Genomic DNA, 19079 nt, shown 5'->3' with positions numbered 1-19079 from the left:
GAGGTAGATTTCTCCGAAAGTTTTAAGATAAAGAATAAACTCGTGATACTCCGTTCTCCTGATACTTGGGATAATGAGCCAAATAATAATAAAGTGTTTCATTATTTGTGAAACTTAACTTCTGATATTCCACCTCTCACGTGACACGTAGCCTCGTCTCAGGTGTTTTTCTCTCTTCAACATGTCCCTAAATACTTCTTTCGTACTTCTGGAGCGTGTACTTCTGTCTCCATTACAACCCCCCCCCCCCCCCACACACACACACACACACCTCCCCCCCGACCTTTTGGGTTTTCCACCACACAATGTTATCTGTGCAGGCGTGTTTACACTTCAGGACAGTTGATAAGAAGCCTGGTCGCAGATTAGAGGAAAAGCACTGAGCCTTCTCAAAGCGTTCCCCGGCCCTGGGCTTTTATTTTTAGTTTGTGTCGAGGCTGACTCACTTTCAGCTTTTTCTAATTAACTCTGTGTGTGTGTGTGTGTGTGTGTGTGTGTGAGAGAGAGACAGACATGTTTTCTGTTGTGTAGCACGCATTCAATGTTTCCTTTTGTTTTTTAAAACGACGACAATCCAATCTGTTCGGGCCTCAGCTCCGACAGAAATGATCAATCGCAGCGAAACTCCACCTGACGAATCAGAGCAGCACGAAACGAGGGATTTGCAGCATTTGATCATTTCTATTCTGCCGCGGCTCAAACAGGAGGTGTGTGTGAACAGCTCGGGCCTAAATTGGAAGTAATCCCTCTTTGTCTTCCCCTCCGTCCGCCTCCATCACCTCCTCTCTCATCCCTTCATCCCCTTCCTCCTCCTCTCATCCCGTCCTCTCATTGTTCAAAGACGAAGCATCGATCCGTCCATCGGCCTTCGTGCTCGCAGCGTTCTTCAACTGTAGATCTCAGACGCTGGCTTCCCCGGTGAGAAGGAAAGTTAATGTTTCGTGTAACGTGCGTAAATCGTCCTGTGTTGAAAATGTTTGATTACAAGTTGTGGACGTAGATCAGGGGGATGTTTGTAGTCATTTAACTTTCAGCAAAGAAAAGGGTTTCTGGGTAAAGACAATTAGAATTGTTTGGTTTCTAACTGTGTGGACACAAGTGAAACATAAGATGCTCTCAGAGGTGCACCTCCTCTGCAGTTTCCCTGGAGGAGGTGCACCTCCTCTGCAGTTTCCCTGGAGGAGGTGCGTGTGTGAAGAGGAGGTTCCTCTGCTGCTGTGACATAACAGCACCTGAGAGACGCACCTCAGCAGCTCGGCCCCGCCCCTCCAATCAGCATGAATAAAATGTTAATCGGGCGTTTCCGTGGTTACAGTCACACCAGGCGAACCTGCGGTGACCTTCTCCAGATCCAGATTAATGATTAGGAGACGACCGTAAAGAGAGAGAGAGAGAGAGAGAGAGGTACAGAGCGAGAGAGACAGAGAGAGAAAGAGAGAGAGAGAGAGACAGAAAGAGAGTGAGAGAGAGACAGAAAGAGAGTGAGAGAGAGACAGAAAGAGAGAGAGAGACAGAGAGAGAGACAGAAAGAGAAAGAGAGAGAGAGAGAGCTACAGAGCGAGAGAGACAGAGAGAGAGAGACAGAAAGAGAGTGAGAGAGAGACAGAAAGAGAGAGAGAGACAGAGAGAGAGACAGAAAGAGAAAGAGAGAGAGAGAGAGCTACAGAGCGAGAGAGACAGAGAGAGAGAGAGACAGAAAGAGAGAGAGACAGAAAGAGAGAGAGAGACAGAGAGAGAGACAGAAAGAGAAAGAGAGAGAGACAGAAAGAGAGAGACAGAAAGAGAGAGAGAGACAGAGCGAGAGAGACAGAGACAGAAAGAGAGAGAGCTACAGAGACAGAGAGAGAGAGACAGAGGGAGAGCTACAGAGACAGAGAGAGAGACAGAGAGAGAGAGAGACAGAGGGAGAGCTACAGAGAGAGAGACAGAGAGAGAGAGACAGAGAGAGAGAGAGAGACAGAGGGAGAGCTACAGAGAGAGAGACAGAGAGAGAGAGACAGAGAGAGAGAGAGAGAGAGAGACAGATCCAGATTTTTAATGGATCCGCACCAAATATTTCACACGCTCATAAACATCATTCTTTCATCGTGATCCATGAATTATTCTCTGAGGAATCAAGTGAAATCTCAGGATGTGACAGAAAGTGGAGAACATTTCCTGGATCTGCTCCAAAATGTCTTAATGTCTCAATTCTGTTATTTTCATTATTTCCTCCAGAGCGAAAAACACACAACGAGGTCACTGTCGTGCACGGCAGACAAATTACAGCTGCGTATAAATACACGGCATCGATATTTCACTTTTATGAGAATATTTTCCAGCAGAGCCACGGGGGATTAAAAATGTCCATACAGCACAATAAGGTCACGGTATCCTCACCGGAGTTCCACTACGAGACCCTGGAGGGAAATCAGAGGAACTTTTCAATTTTCTACGAGTATTTTGTGCCCAAGGTCACTGGAGAGTCACTTTATTTATGAAATATTGTAATAAACTGGTCCATTAAGTCACATTTACAGGGATCCTGTCACCAGAGTTTATACGATCAGTGTTTAAAGTTTTATTTACCTACTTGTTTATTCTACGAAACGTGTTGAAGCAATCTTAAAGACAGAATGTCTCTTGTAGGAGACGTCGCAGTGAGAGTGTCTGATGCAAACTACTCACTTGCAAAGACAGAAATGAATCAACAGAAAAACTGTGTCTCCCACTGTCCGATCACATCCGGTGTAACCAGACCTTCTTAATGTTTCAGCTTCTCGTGCTTTGATTAAACCAAACTGTTTCTGGAACGATGTCCTGCATGAAGGTAAAAGTCTGAAGCAACGAGTTCTGGGTCTGGATCAAACTGAACCAAGGTTCTGTTCGGTTCCAGAGAGAAAACACTTTGGACTTTTGGACCAATCACAGGAAGTAGGGACAGCATTGAACACGAGAAGAGGAAAAAGGAAGAGGAAGCAGCTGCAGTCTTTACCTCCGACGTTATGAAAGACGAGCACGTTCACTTTGCTGCTAAGAAAACTGATGATATTACAAACGACATCAACAAAGTGAGACTCTGCACTTTTAAAAGATGGCGAACACAAGCAGAACTGAAACACGCTTCACGAGTTCCGTCATCGTCCGTCCGGTCGTCTTTGTTCAATCCTGACAAGTATCGGACAGAAGTCGGGTTTTGTCCCGTGAAGCCGAACGAACTGTTGTTCGTGAGTTTCTTTATTTTATAATAAACCTGGAGACAGTTTCAAGAGCTCGTCCCTCGCCTCCAGGTTCTGTCCGTTCAGGTGAATAATCTGTTCACGGAGACAGAGGACAGACAAAACGTCCTCATCAGAGATAATCAGAGCAGAGGACCTGGAGGAGAATATGTGTCTATGTATTCTGTCTCTGCAGCTCCCTGCTCTCTGTTGTCTCACAGCTCGCCTCGTCCTGCGGCTGCCATGCTCTGTTATGTAATCTGAAGGAGGAGGAAGAGGAGGCGGAAGAGGAGGAGGAAGAGGAGGCGGGTCTGGACCCTCTCAGCTTCTTCCTCCTCGTCCTCCTGCTCTCACCCTCCTCTTCAACACGTCGCTGCATCACTCGTCTCCATCACAAACCAGTGGGGGAATATCGAGTGTCGGCTATTTATAGAGTCCGTGCATGAGAGATTTTAATGTGTACAGTCACCACACACACACACACACACACACACACACACACACACACACACACACACACACACACACACACACACACACACACTCAATAGCTGCCTCTGTCAGGACCAGGAGAAACTGGAGAAGCTCATTTTTCTTTGTTTTGCGTTGATGTCATCACAGACTGTTGTTGCCTCCTCTCGTTCACACACGTCTGTTTGTAACTGTTTGATTTCACACTCTGTTGTAAAAAGTTTGGTCATCATCCATTTAGTTTTTTAAGTTTATTAACTTTCATTTTAGTATTTTTTTTAAACTAATAAACATTCATATATCATTGAATATACATCTATTGCATATTTAACAGTCACATACATATTTAACCTGGTACTCAAACACTATTTCAGTATTGGTATTTAGTAAAAATACAAAACTTTATTCTTGAATTATTTTAAATTGCAGCTGACTTATTATTTGTGTTTACACTTTGTGATGGATTTACTTTTACTTTCCTTATTCTAATAAGAAGTTGTGAATCAATACTTTATTTTATATACCACTATTTGTTCTGTAGTTAATTCATGACATTTCTGAAATTGTAATTATTTAAATAATTATTTCCCTCAATTAGATTTTCACTATTTTTCGATTCTCCTTCAATCTCAGCATTCTTGTGTATTAATTTATTATGTACATTTTGTGAGTATTCTTTATTTCCTGCAGATTGTATGAAGCAGTTTTTGAACATAGATATAATCTATATTTATATAATCTATATTTATATATATAATCTATATTTATATATATATATGATGATATGATGAGTTGATTCCTGGACTTTCTGTGGATTGAACCTTCTGCTCTCTTCTGTGTTTTTCTGATTTCAGTTGAATTCGCAGCTCAGACACACAAACCTCCGGAGCTCCGCTGCAAAATGGCTTCATCAGCATCAGCCCCGTGAAAGACGAGAAACCGTCCGTGTACTCACCGAGTCTCCGCTCAGAGGAGGAGCGGCTCAGGGAGGCGAGGAGGAGGAGGAGATGGAGGATGGAGGAGGAAGGAGTCATGTCTCTTCTGGTTTATTCTCTCCTTGTGTTAAAAGGCCATTTCTTCCAGGTGCTGGTGGGAGGGGGGGGGGGGGTTGGTTGGTCCTCCTGCCCGTTCACAGTGGCCCCTCAGCGGCTGGAGGAGCAGAGGAGAGCCGGTCGGTGGATGGATGTAGGAGGAGGAGGAGGAGGAGGAGGATGCAGATCTTCCTCCTGCTGCACACTGTCAATTACGCTGTTGTTAGGTGCGTCACTTCCGGTGAAGACTTCTAAAGTAAAAGTCTGAGACAAAAAAAATTACTTGCAATTGTGGAGAAATCAAATTAATGCATTTAATGATAAATGACAACGATATGAACAGAGCTGCTAAAACAAAAAGTTCCACACGACAGGAAAACAAGTCATAATCAAACATCCTGTCAAAGCTGTGACGCAGACCTTTAATGAGGCTTTTATTGTGAAGGTTACTTCCGGCAACATGGTGACGTTTCGTTAACTTGACGGACTCATGAACCTCAGACTCTGGCGCCACCTTCAGGTGCTGTCGGGAAAAAAACATGTGACTAAAATGGGAATAAAACTAAAGACTATTTAATTTCGATAAATCTCAAATATGAACTTTGAAATATAAAATAACGTGAATTTTAAGGTATAAGTGAAGCCAAATCTCCTCCATCGCCCTCTGGTGGCTGGCTGCAGTATCGCTCATAAACTCTTTAAGGATCATTTATTTTTTAATATTTGTTTGTTTCCGTTTTTCAATATTTTTCAACTCATCTTCCCAATAAATGTAAACTTTATTTCTTGTTTTTGCTTGAAAAGCGAGTTTTGATAATTAAATTAAACTGTATGATTTCACAATGTGACACATTTTAAGACTTTTAGTTTGGAACCTTTCTTAGTCGTCCAGGGTTCGATCTCGTGTCTACGTGTGGACGGGTTCAACAGGAACATGATGAACTCACCTCACAGCGTCGTCATGGAAATAAAAAAAGAGTCAGAGGCCACGGTGCTGTTCAGCTTCCTGCTGCTACAGCCGAAGCTCTTTATTCGTTTCATTAAGGAGACGTTCTGAAACACGTTGGTTCTTTTCAAACACGTAAATGTCTCTGGGCCGTGTGAATTTTAAGGCACAAGATAAAAACAAGATAAACAAGGACACACTGCACCCGCAGAGGCAAAGCGTTCAAATCCGACGGCTTACACACAAACTACAGATGTGACTGAAACACAGGAAACGACAAAGAGGACGACAGCTGGAAAAAAACACTGAGACATTAAACGAGTTTACAGACGTTTATGTAAAATACTCTCGATGCCTGATGTGGATGAGAACAAGGCAAAGGTCAAACTGCAGCCGCCTCAGCGTCAACACACAATCACTAATGTTTGACTGCGTATTGACACACAAACACAACGAGGTGTTCGATACTAAGACTGATTCACAACCAAATCATCTGATCTGGTGTAAATCCCGTCTGAGCGAGCGTTGTCAGATCGATGCTTCATTACAGAGAACGACACAACAAGAGTATGCACACAAGGCGACGCACAACAAATGTGAAAAAACAAAAGACGACAAATACAAAATGAAAAATAACAAATATACAAAATAGGAAAACAAAACTAAACAAAAAAACTAAAAGAAACACAAAAAAAAACTCAACAAATCGAGAGGAAACCAGAGAAAGGTCATTTTCGTCACTGGTTTTGCTTCAGACGACACATTTTGTGAGTAACTGTAGATTTGAAAATGACGCTAGATGAAGCGTTAAGACCGATGTTTGACAAAACGTGAGCGACGAACACAACAGGAAGTGGGAAATAAAGAGTTTGGGATTAAAAGCATCTTCCAGATAAATGAGTTTGAAGGTGTCTGGGGGGGGGGGAATCTCTCACCACTCTGCTGCTTTACGTCTTTATTTTTAACACAAATGTTGTTTTTCACACTTTTCATTTTTAAATCAAGTCCAACGTGACTCAGGAACAGTTCAATATTTTGATAAATCCATGTTTTCTTTCTTTTTTAACCAGGAGACCGTTAGCTTAGCTTAGCTTAGCATAAAGCACGGCGACAGGGATGAGTGTAAAAACATCCGTTGGAGGTTTCACCGAGGTTATTTGGTGGATTTCTTGTTTGTTCCATAGAAAGCAAACAATAAAACGATTAAATGTGACATATGATGTAATAACTAATGAACTGAGAGAGCAGGTGGACTCAAACTCGCGTTTAACGTTCGGTGAAAAAGCCAAAACAAAGCGTATTCCTTTAAAACCGTTATTTCATCATTTCAAGACTTTAATCTTTGAATTTTACATTTAGAAAAACAAGAATTTAATGAATCTGAGATGAAATTATCTGATAAAACTGATGTGTTCATCCTAAATGAATTCAGGAAATGTTGCTGATAAGAACAAAGATGATCCCCGACCACATAAAAAACACACACACACACACAAATGTGCAAATAGTTTTTTTAAAATCAGGTGGCGGCCTCATTTCAGTGTAACAGCAGGTATATTAAGTCTGTGATATCGAGCGAAATAAACTTGCATCATATGAAACACGATATTTGTGTTGTTAAAGTTCTCATCGCGTGGTTAATACACACGTTATTAAAGTGGAATAAAGCCAGCGTACAGCTGTGTTGCCAAAATCCACGAGGGTGGAAAAATAAAAATACTTCTGCCCTCTTTGGTGACGTCTCTCCCTGCACACGGCCGCCCGCCCGCTCTGCCTCTGAAACTCCGTCCAGAATATTTAGCAATTAAAAAAGAAAAAAATAACAACAATCATGAAAACAGATAAAATTACAAACAATCGTTTGGCCAAGTCAGAGACCTCGGACATCTTCCTCTGCACGTCTGTTTCCTCCTGCATCACTTTACATTATTTACAAACCTCCGCATCTTCGATCTTTACGACTAAAATAGATTCTACTGTATATTGAGTCATATATAGTTTTCTACTCGTTGCATATATACTCTCACTCACTTCTTAAAGGGGACGTTTGCCTTGCGACTGATGTGATTAAATGAATCGAAAGCTGCTTTTCTGCTTTTTTTTTTTTTTTTTTTTTACAGTTACAAGTGATGAAAAATAAAATAACGTGGTGCAACGACGTCAAGCGGCGATATGTTGTCATGACGACGTGTCGTTGACGTCTATAGCTGCTGAGGCCTCGTCAGACCGTCCTCGCTCAGCTCATACCTGCAGGGGAGAGAGGAGCGTGTTTTAATTTGAATGGAAAACAAGTTGTGATCAACTGAGACACAGCTCGAACCACGTCCTCACAGACGCTCGAGCCTGGTTCTCGCTACGCAACTCAAAAAATAAAAGCCCCTGATCGGAGCCAAATCGGTGTTTGATCAGCGGTCGCTAATCGCTGCGCGTGAACTCGTGAGGACGTGATTCGAGAGGCTCGTCGCCTTCAAGTCACAAAGCTCAGAAGAAGATAAACTGCTCTACTTATGTTTTTAAAAGAAACCTTAGAAGAAGAACTTTAATTATTCAAACACATTAATCTGCATCGTCTGCTTTTAACAAATGAAAGTAACGAACCATTGTGTCCAACCCTTTGTGATGTCATCATGAGTCAAGTCCACCAGAACCTGAAAACAGCAGAAGATCATTTGATCATTTTGCTGAAGACGATTTTGTTGCAGCGTTACATACGAATGGGAAAGACACAAAGATAACGTCAGTACCTTTCCCAGAAGGCCTTTGTGTTTGGAGAGCAGACCTCCGCTGTTCTTCACGGCCACGTCCAGGGTCCGTCTGTGGAGCTCCACGAGGGAGACGCTGAACTCAAACCTGCACAGACACACAGAGGAAGACGATGACTGGCGACCGCGACTCGGATCGACCGCTCGGTTCACGTGCGGCAGAGGAACTCACGTCTGATCATAAACGGGGTTGAGGGTTTTCTTGAACGTGTGAGTTTTCCTCCTGCCGGACCTCCGTTTGTCAGGAAGCAGGTAGAGGCGGACGTACGGATCTGACCCCTGATCAGTGAAGGCGATCAGGTTTCTGAGGCAACAACAGAAGAACAGAGCTTGAATAAAAATGTAGATGAAACGTTGTCGGAGTAAAAACCTTCACGACGGTTATCTCGTACCTGCAGGCGTGAACCACGACGATGAGCTTGTTCCTCTGCGAGCTGTGTCTGACCGTCAGCTGGACCTCACCCAGCGGGAAGTAACTGGGGCCTGAGCCGCTACAGACAGGGGGGGGCTCTGGTGAGATTCTGTGGCACCACATCGAGAAGGTTCTGGGTTTGAACCTGCGACTGTTTATAAAGATGGACGACACGATGCCTCCGCAAAAAGCAGCTTTCGATTCATTGCGCAAAAGCTCGTGAAGTGAAAGTCAAATTGTCTCGCTCGCCCCCTGGTGGCTGGTTTTACAGGTCATAAACCCCGCCTCCTCCAGGTTAGCGGATGGGACGTGGACCAGTGGAATCACACGTAAAGATGGTTTCTGTCATTTCATCTCACTGAGGTTTGTTCAGGTGTTTCTGATAACTTTGGTTTTAATCCGTAATTTGATGCTGTCAAAAAGAAGATGGCAGCGTTTTTATCTGGGATCTTTGTATCTGGAGGGACGGAGGACGAAGTGGAGACGATCGAGACACTTTGACTTCACTTCACGAGCTCGTCCATCTTTATAGACAGTCCATGCTAACGTCACCGTGATGCTGCTGCATTAACTAAACTTTCACACACACCAAAAACACAACTATTCTCAGATCACGTCATTTGTCCGACGCCCACATTCCGACCGCGGGATAAATTGATATTTGATTGGTTGATAGATACTTCTGCAGTAGGTGGAGCCTCTGCTGCAGCTCCTGCGTAGCGTAGGGGTTGGAGATGTCCGATGCGATGCTGGGCGTCGGCTCTTTGCCTCCGGCCAGGTACTGCTGGGAGCCCGAGATGGCGAGATTAGAGCTGCTCCTGCCGGACTCCGCCAGGCTATGACCTCCTCTTTCCCCTCCGCCCTGCCCCAAGTCCGTGCTTCCAGGAGACCGGACATATTCGTCCGTGTCCCTCTGCCGGTTCATCAGGTCCTGGGCCGACGGAGACGCCGAGGGGAGGCTTTCAGGGGCGTTGGAGGGAGGCTTCGAGTCAGAGGAGACGGACGTTCGCGGCGTCTGGCTGGAGGACTTTCCGACCAGCACCGAGGACGGGGCGGAGTTTGAGGCTGCGGAAGTGTCCTTCACCTGGCACAACACCTGAAATTCCACAAAAGGAACGAGGTAAATCACACACCGGCTGATTTGTTAAGCACACGGACAAGTTTCATCCGATGAACCAAGAGAGCAGCTCCAACAGGTGGCGCTCGTACCCGCAGAGCCATCTTCATCTTGACGGTGCAGCTCGGCCCAGAGTTCTTCAGGGGGAAGCTCTGGTTCAGCGTCATGTCTTCGGCCTCCAGGAGGCGACTCAGAGGCAGATTTATTGTCCCCAGTGAACATTCGTGTTTCTCATCCTTCAGCTGTGGAAACACAACAGTGTAATGTCACAACAGCAGTAGAGCTGTGTTCTATCGGCAACATTACTTTTGTATTCATTGATTTTTAATCATCTTCTCTTCTTTCCTATCTGCAGAATCATTTGTATGTACATTACTACTTTTACTATAATGTGCAATACATATTAATCATTAATCATTTACATTCATTATTTGGTGCAATATATTATTCAATTACTTCAATATCACCACATCTTCTACTTTTGTGCTTAATTCATCTTTATTCTACTGTTATTCTAACGGATTCTTTGTATCTATTCTTTAATTTAACAATCATTATTCATACAATTATTAATTGTAATCTATGGTTAACTTTATATTTGATACTCTATGCTGTCATTCCCACATTTTAAATCATGCAATCAGAATATCCTGTGTAGTTTCAACACCTCAACTTTCAGCTCTTGGCTCCTGGGGTTGTGTATGAGGAAGGTGAAGGCCTCCTCCCACACGGGCTCATTGGTTTTATATCTGGTCTGGAAACACGAGCATTTCAAAACAAGGTCAAGACACATGACACAAGCAGCGACAGCGGCAACAAGTCAGGAAGGGTCTCTGGTGAAAACACCGTAATACTGATCCGAGCGACGGGATCACGTGTTCGTAGACGATTAGTTCTCACGTCCACGTTTTTTTAACGTCTTGTTAATATTTGTATCAGTGAAAAAGAACTACAACACACAGAGACTTTACAAAGTGACATTACATGAATGAGACCAGCCTGAACGAGCTCCTGTGCAATAATTTAACATATCTTTTAATTTTCAGAAAAACCAAATAACATATATATATATATATATATATACATACATACATATGTATATACACAACCACTGAATTAACAAACCGTGGTCTCACCTTGCTCTCGAAGGATTTGTGTCCCACTGTGAACTGGACTAACGGACTGGGATCACTGGTCACTTTTTTACCGGACTGCGGAGGAAGAACATTATTATTATTTTTTTTTTTTATAAAACAAGAAACTGAGGTGTTTAAAAACTTGTGATGACTTCAAATCAAAGTTAACCGTCAGCAACGTGTAACAAAGATTTAACTGGATGTTATTTTTCCAGCTTTTTGAAAGATTCAGTGAAACAGATTAAATTAGCCACTGAAACATGCACAGTGTTAAATGTATTTACAACACAGACGGTGTCATGTTCGACACGACGCCAGACAAACCGGTGCGATGGGAAAATGTGTCACTTTTAACGTGAAGGGATTAGGATGGAATCCCCAAAGCAGAGAAAACCCTCATGAGATCAGAATGAAAGAGAAGCTGAATTAAAGGTTTCAGAATGAATCGGTGTAAATGTGCTTCAGACAACAACGCTGTTATTTACGACACATTGTTAGACAACACGCACAGTTTTAGTCGACAGATGTGATTAGTGGAGTTTGCTCATGTTTTAAACAGAGCTGCAGATAATTGACAGGAGAGGATATTCACATTTTAACGATTCTTTTATTTTGTCTCCAAACAATCTCCTGCTGCGACAAACTCCAGAAAATATCCTGAAGCTGTTCGTCTGAACTTCTCCAGAGTTTATGTGTGAAAACAGCTTCACTGTGTCTCTGATCTAGTTTACATCTCATTTAATCCAATATTTATTTTATTCTGTTTTACCTTGAATCAGAGCCGAATGACGCCCCCTGCTTGTGGAGTGACGTTAACGAACACTGCGTTCAAAGTGATCACAAACTTTATTGCCGAACTGTTGGAACACGAGTTGAATGTGCGAGCGTCTGTCTCTGTGTTTCCTCTGCATTCGTCCTCAGTGTCTGAGCGATGTGGGTGTGCTTCGTCTCCATGTCGTTACCTTGATGGCCTTACTGACCGAGGCCCTCTTCAGCCCCGATGGGTTGAACTCTAACGGATTGCGCTTTGATTTTCCCCCCGGACAAGGCAGGAGAGAGCAAACACACACAAACACACACCAGGTTATTAAGGGAAAAGGGAGCATGCAGGGAGGAGGAGGAGGAGGAGGAGGAGGAGGAGATAGAACACACCAGCATCATCATCATCATCAAACGTGAGGATGCATCACACATCACGACAGAGACAACATGAATGATCACGTGGTTAATGTCATTACCCAACTAAATCCGCTCATGAGGTCGAAACGAGTCCAAGCAAAATTGGATTGAAAGTTTTCGTGAAACTGTAAAACTTTCAATCCCTTTAAATTCGGCTGATAAAGAGTTGAGTCATCGTGAAGAGACAATAACTCAAAAAACTGAAAATAAAAGAAATTGAAAAAAACAGACCAATCTGAAGAAAAGTTGATTTCAATTAGAAAAATATTTCTTTCTTTTCTTTTTTTGTTCTTCACAATAAAAAAGCCACGAAGCAACGTCGACCAAAAACAATATTGTTTGGACTCGAGTGAAAAATGCCACAACGTCAGATTTGGTGATTAAAACAGAGAGGAGACGTAAACAGAGACAAGAGAAGGAATCAGTCTGATCCACAAGGAGCTGCGAGGGTTTGACGTCACGAGCGACTCGCTAACAGAACCCGTCAGCGTCACATCCTCCTGTGAAGATTACAACCTTCTGCTGGCAACACAATGAAAGTGAAGTGAAGCAGAATCAGAGCAGCAGAGTTTCTTTTCCCTGACTGAACACAAAGATGGACGACACGAAGGCTGCAGCATGAAGCCAAATTATCGTGATGGACCCACGCGGTGGAGGTGGAGATGCGGCGTCCATGTTTATTTACCGTCTGAAGTCTGAAGACTCATGTCAACTCAGTGATGGGACAAGAAATCACAGCTTTGAGACAACACAAGGACATTTTGACAGGAACTGGGTCTGATGAACGAGGCGCTGACTCGTCACTGAGTAAAGTGTCGGCCAATATTCACCTCAGCCGAGACGGTTCCTGTCAAAACGTCTTTATATACAGTCACTTTGAATGGAACAGTGTCCATGTGCTGCCCCCTGGTGGTAGAGCTGCGGGCACATAGGACACTGAAGGGGAAAACCAGTGGATTTAAAAATGATGGATGTAGAGAAGCAATCCACAGAGAATTCACCCTCCCTGCTCTGAAAATCTAAAAACAGAGAGATCCAAAAACATTCCTCCCTATAGACAAATATGTCTCTGTAGTATTTTACTAATTACAAAAACTGTGATTAAATATATTTTACTTTATATTACAAATAACCTTTTGTCCATGACAAATAAAAGATTTAAGACATTTTTAAAAACTTATAATTTTGTTGCTGAATAAGGAGGAGCTGACATTTTTAATGTCTTCTTAATTCTAATATAATTCTGGGGCCAGTTTTTTTGAGCATCGCTTGTTCCAGATTATAATCTGCAAGATGAATTTTAAACTGAAGGCAAATGTAAATGTTACGTAACGTAGCTTCGGTCACTAGGGGTCACTCAATCAAAAGAATAACAAGAGACCTAGTCTGATGACATCATGAAGCAGCGTGGGATCATGGGAGTTGTTGTCTTTACCACCATTGCTGATGAAAATCGACCTGAAATCATGAGTTTATCCTCCATATTGTTTTTTTCTTCCACACGGCCCGAACGTCATGTGTTGAAATGAGCTGAATAATCTCATCATGAGGGAAAACCGAAGCAGAGGAAAGATGCTTTTGATCGTCCTTAAAAAAAGATAAACCCTCATTATTTTCACACATTTTCAATCTCAGTTTTGTGAGAAGTCAACAGAAAACATTCACGTTAAATTAAGATTATGGAGAATTCAACCCGTGCACTAGAAGGGATTCATGCTCATCAGGCAGACGAACCAAACGCAAGCAAACACAACAACAACAAGAGAAAAGCATGACGTCTGTGGCAGGGTTCATCAAACCTCAGACTGCTCTAGGATGCAGAAAACAGCCGGCAGACTCACAAACAAGGTCCTATAGAGAGAGGCGGTGTTCTCGCAAAACACGAGGCCGGCCGTCCGCCTCTCTTTTAAGTAGCCAGAGCCCAAGTTCCCCTCGAAGACGCTCTTCAGAGGGGGGGGGAGGAGGTGAAGAGAGGCAGAGAAGAAGAGGAGGCTGAAAAGAGGAAGGTGAAGCGTGCACTACAGAGGCTTAACTGCTAACGTAGAGAAATCACAGTTCTGTAAGAGACAAGACGAGAGACTTCCTGTTTTCACTCATCTCATGAAAACTGATCACTTATTAGAAAGTGTTTCTTTTAAGCACAATTCCAGGAAATTTAAACTTTAACAATTCTCGTCCGCAGCTTTTAAGATTGAAGATTGAAAATGTTCCTGCAGCGACACGGCAGCTCAAAAGATAACATCCTCCCAGGGTTTGAACAGGAAGCATCTTCAGAGTGAACCAGAGCCGTGTTTGTGTTTCCCATGATCATTAGAGCCTCCGTTTCATCAGTGTCTGTTTTTTTAACCAGATTTCTAAAATGAACTCCTGGGTGGATTACCAGGCACCTAGCAGGAAGGGTGTGGTACGTGTCAGGGAAGAACTCTTTAAAGTTTGGTGCCGATCTGGATCAGGGTGCGTATCCAGGATTTATTAACACTGTAAATTGTAACATCGCTGTCAACTATTTCTTTATCTGTTGATGAAACATCACTAGAGTCTGGAAAAAGTTACCGGTGTTTTGATCGGACTCACTCACCGGGAGGTTTTTGGCGGAATCCAGGAAGACGACGAGCAGCGCGGACGACAGGCCGTCGTTGGCTTGACCGCGATCAGCTTTGATGCTCATCAGCGCCTTTGGGGTTGGGGGAGGAGGGTGGGAGAGGCTGGTCAGTAACGGGCAAAGGTCAAGGGTCGGCCGCACAGTCATGTAAGCGGATGTAAATGATCTGGTTCTGTGAGTGAAGCCGGTACCTGGTCCAGCTTCTCAGGTGTGGACAGCACAGATAACCACTCCAGTCTGAGGTGCAGCTTCCCTGAGGCCACTTCCTCCAAATCAAACCACTGAGGACACACAGGTTTCAGTAGAAGTGGGTTTTAAAAATACAGAAGATACTATAAAGCGTTCATTATATTTTTTTAAAAACCTAAGTTGGAAACCAAAGATGTTTTTATACTTGAAAGATTTTGAACTTCTTATTTTTCTTGTCTAGAATGTTTAATGCTAAATATTTCAATTCTGATAAATGAGCGTGATGAGGACAGTGCAGCAGTGAGGAGAAGATGCATTTACCGAGTCGACCTTCTGATCCCTCTGGAGCTCGGCCAGGTTGATCACCAGACTGAAACACACAAAGTCACAAACTGTGTGAAACTTTTACTGAGGCCGACTCGTCGCTCTGCGTTTGGCTGCGGCGTCACAACGAAATCTCTCATCCTGTCAAATCAAATCTTTAAAATGAGAAAAACATATGTGTGCAATCCCCATTACCTCAGCGTTTATTATATATCTGTGCATAGTTCCAGAACCCGTGATGGTGAATAACTCTCCTCTACTTCTTGTCATTAATGAGGCTGCAATTAATTACTTCCAAAATAAAGTAGAAGTAAAAGCAGTAAAATTCACAAGGTGGAAAATGAACGGTCCAGCAGCCTGAGGGGAAAACTCTGAATTCCTAATTTAATTGATTTAATAAAAATAAAAAAACTAAAGAAACAAACAAAAATAAACTGTAATCTGCAGCACCTTCCCAGAAAGTCGTCTTTGTCGGGGTCTTCGTCAAACAGCTCGATGCCAAGATTGGGTCCTGAGTGATCGTACACCAAGGCCTGAAAAGACATCATACATACATGAGAATGAACTTAACACACAATTAACACCTTTAAACATTAATATGTCCAATGTTATCTCTCACCACTGCTGAAAAGAGGAGCTGAAGCAATGGACAGTCGGGGACATACAAAACAAAGACAAACTCTCACAGCTCCTCACGTACCTCGTACACCTCGTTCCATTTTGGGTTGATGGTCTCGTGTTTGACTTTGCTCTTGAAGGCTTGGGTCCCGACCTGGATGACCCCGTACGGATCGGACTTGCCTTTAATCAGCCCTCCGAGTAACTTGTCTTTACTCAGCAAGTCCTGGGCCTCGATGAAGTGGATTCTCAGGAGGCCCTGAGGAGACACACGGGTACCAGAGGGCGGAGGAGGAGGGGGAAGGAGCAGGAGCGGAGCTCGACAGTTATTAACAACCAAAAAAATCTACTTAACATGAACTTTGACTTTTTATTTTGGACCATGTCCCATCTGCTAACATGGAGGAGGCAGGGGTGTGTGTGTGTGTGTGTGTGTGTGTGTGTGTGTGTGTGCTACCTTGGGCATGGGGAAGCGCAACTGGGCCAGTTGAGCTTCTCCCACCAGAGGGATTTTGATGGAGTTGGGCAGAACCAGGAAGCCATAGATGATGTCCTGGATGATGTTGTCACATAATCCACTGAGACAGAAGGACAGAGGACAGAAGGACGGAGGACAGAGGGACAGAGGACAGAAGGACGGAGGACAGAGGGACAGAGGACAGAAGGACGGAGGACAGAGGGACAGAGGGACAGACACAGACAGAGGATAAATTAGATTTTGGGATTTCAATCATCCTGCAGTCAGGCACTAACACCTTGACATAGTATCAATCAACGAACTTGGACATCAAATAAAATAAAGTGAATAAGATCAAATAAAACTTCAAATAAAATAATATCAAATAAAATAAAGTTAATGAGATTCAGAAATGTGCAGGACTGGTCTTTTAGAAGACAAGTAGCTTCACAGGCTAAACCCCCCCGACACTACACTGGACTTCCTCTAGAGGGCAGCAGAGTCCTGCATTAGCACACACACACACACACACACACACACACACACACACACACACACACACACACACACACACACACACACACACACACACACACACACACACCCTGATCTTGGGTCTGTTTCAAACTGTCACGTCACCTGATTGTCAAGTTTGTTTTAGTGTTGACGTGCTGATTCCTGGTCTGCTCCAACCAAACACATAACTGCATCCAGATGAGCGTCGGATGGTGTAATACTGCGGCTTCCACATATCCCATGATGCATAGAGGAGGAATTTGTTTCAGTTATAGACTGAGCAGTGTGTGTGTGTGTGTGTGTGTGTGTGTGTGTTTGTGTTTGTGTGTGTTCTCTGCTGTTTCAGGACAAAATGCAAATAAACACATGAGTGTATTGAATGTAGCGAGTACACACACACACACACAGGAAGAAAGTAGAGAGGGTGAGGTCAGGGTAGGTCTGTAGCTCGATCTCACACACACACACACACACACACACACACACACACACACACACACACACACACACACACACACACACACACACACACACACACACACACACACACACACACAGTACACACAGTACACACACTGGTGTTCTCTACAAACTCGTCAGACGAGGAAAGCTACATTTCACAGGGCGGAGTCTGTGAGCTGCTGCGAGTTTGTACAAACAGCGAAGCAGCAGGAAGCAGCAGCAGCAGCGGTTCAGTTTGGAGGAATAACCCCCCCGACAGGCAGAGGGCTCGCTGCTCTGCAGGCGGGGCCGCGGACGTTAACCACCTTTGAGTAGAGTTTTCAGGCTCTGACGGTTTTTCTTTTCATTCGTATTAAATCAGGATTAAGTGCAACAAATATAAGAACTAGTCACATGAGCAGCGACGTCGTGTGTTGGGCCACACTCGATGTATCCTGATGACCTCGGTCAAGACTGGTGTTGTGTGTGTAGTTGTGCTGATGTGAGGTGCTTGTAAGAGACAAACAGTTTGCAAGTGACAGAAGTTAAACATTTAAAACTATTGTTCGGAGCCGACTGTATAATTGAGTCAATTGGTTCATAAGTGACGAGGTCGGCAAGTTGGGTTCCAAAGTTTTCTCGGACTTTCAGAGTCGTTGCGATGTGAGGTGTCGTTCACGGGAGCTTCCCGATTACTCTGACGCCACCCTGATTTAAATCAGTCCTCAAGTTTGTCGGGTCAATCACGAGCGGATTTCATTTAACGGCTGAGAGAAGAGAGTCCAATGGGGAATTTTCCTTGAGAACAAAGATGGCTGCTGCTGCTGCTGCTGATGGAGAGAGTGTTTTTTTAACGTCACGTGTTTCTTTGCTGATTGGTCGTCTTATCTTTTTTTTTCTCCATGACAGACTGACCTTGATCTGACAACTGTATTTCCCACCTTCATATGAAACACACACAAAAAATACCACAACGTAAAACACTGTAGATTAAACGCGGCACTGAAAGAAATCCTGGCTGAAAACGCTTCTCCCAAATCCATCCGACATCGCGGTTCTGTCTGCCGCCGCTCTCCTTTCATAATCACGTTACTAAAAATACCAACACTTAGCGGGGGAAAAAATAGAGGTCGTAATCCATTCTGTGATCCAGAAGTGAATGTAATGGTTTCAGCAGCCGAGCCCGAGAGCCTGATGAAGCACTCTGACCGTGTGTCCAGTGGGATCGACTCTTCCCCATTATACTGAACGAGACGGATGTGAGTCTCATTTCACTTCTCCCACAAAAAGATTTGATCTATTTCCTTTTTGCTGACAGACAGTAAGGTTAATAAAAAAGAGACTCCCGGTTTCTGCTTTAAAAACTATTGCTTATTGTCTTTCAATAAAAAAAATGTATTTTTTCCTGACGTCAACGAAATACCTTTTCACTTTACGCAGTCCTCTTATTAAACCACGTCAATTCACTAGATCCGGATTTTAATTTGGATCAGAACCAAATTGCGCACAAACACGCCTGATTTCTTTTCATCTAGATCCATGAATTTACTTATTCAATTATTATTGAACATTTAACAATTTTAAAGAAAGTGAAATAAAGTTGTTTTCATGGTGATCACTGCAGTGATGTTTGCGTAACGTTTGCTAAATAACAGATGTGATAAACCCGGTGTAGTGCTGT

General features: G+C 43.4%; 2 protein-coding genes across 5 annotated transcripts in view; both read right to left on the bottom strand.

Annotated features, from left to right (window-relative positions):
• Positions 1-4840, bottom strand: part of LOC109643271 (receptor-type tyrosine-protein phosphatase N2-like) — a 117807-nt gene extending 112967 nt beyond the window's left edge. Inside the window, exon 1 of the mRNA XM_069511541.1 lies at positions 4624-4840. Coding sequence (XP_069367642.1) covers positions 4624-4702 — 79 coding nt within the window. The 5' untranslated portion in view covers positions 4703-4840. The remainder of the gene's footprint in view (positions 1-4623) is intronic.
• A 1123-nt stretch (positions 4841-5963) lies between these two features.
• The window catches only part of LOC109643270 (extended synaptotagmin-2-like), a 29962-nt gene continuing 16846 nt past the window's right edge, over positions 5964-19079 (bottom strand). The window contains exons 9-25 of one of the 4 annotated variants that reach the window (XM_069511542.1): positions 16442-16562; positions 16067-16243; positions 15817-15899; positions 15364-15412; positions 15045-15134; positions 14830-14925; positions 14093-14194; positions 12035-12097; positions 11073-11147; positions 10604-10690; positions 10029-10178; positions 9500-9915; positions 8800-8898; positions 8580-8711; positions 8390-8495; positions 8244-8293; positions 5964-7892 (exon numbers count right to left, since the gene is read on the bottom strand). In XM_069511542.1, the coding sequence (XP_069367643.1) occupies positions 7847-7892; positions 8244-8293; positions 8390-8495; positions 8580-8711; positions 8800-8898; positions 9500-9915; positions 10029-10178; positions 10604-10690; positions 11073-11147; positions 12035-12097; positions 14093-14194; positions 14830-14925; positions 15045-15134; positions 15364-15412; positions 15817-15899; positions 16067-16243; positions 16442-16562 (1942 nt within the window). In that variant the 3' untranslated portion in view covers positions 5964-7846. The remainder of the gene's footprint in view (positions 7893-8243; positions 8294-8389; positions 8496-8579; positions 8712-8799; positions 8899-9499; positions 9916-10028; positions 10179-10603; positions 10691-11072; positions 11148-12034; positions 12098-14092; positions 14195-14829; positions 14926-15044; positions 15135-15363; positions 15413-15816; positions 15900-16066; positions 16244-16441; positions 16563-19079) is intronic. The other 3 variants (XM_069511543.1, XM_069511544.1, XM_069511545.1) reach the window with 3 other exon arrangements.

The sequence above is a fragment of the Paralichthys olivaceus genome, chromosome 16, assembly GCF_024713975.1.
Source record: "Paralichthys olivaceus isolate ysfri-2021 chromosome 16, ASM2471397v2, whole genome shotgun sequence".
NCBI lineage: Eukaryota > Metazoa > Chordata > Actinopteri > Pleuronectiformes > Paralichthyidae > Paralichthys > Paralichthys olivaceus.
The sequence above is the reverse complement of the archived record's forward strand: the minus strand, read 5'-3'. Positions and strand labels throughout refer to the sequence as shown.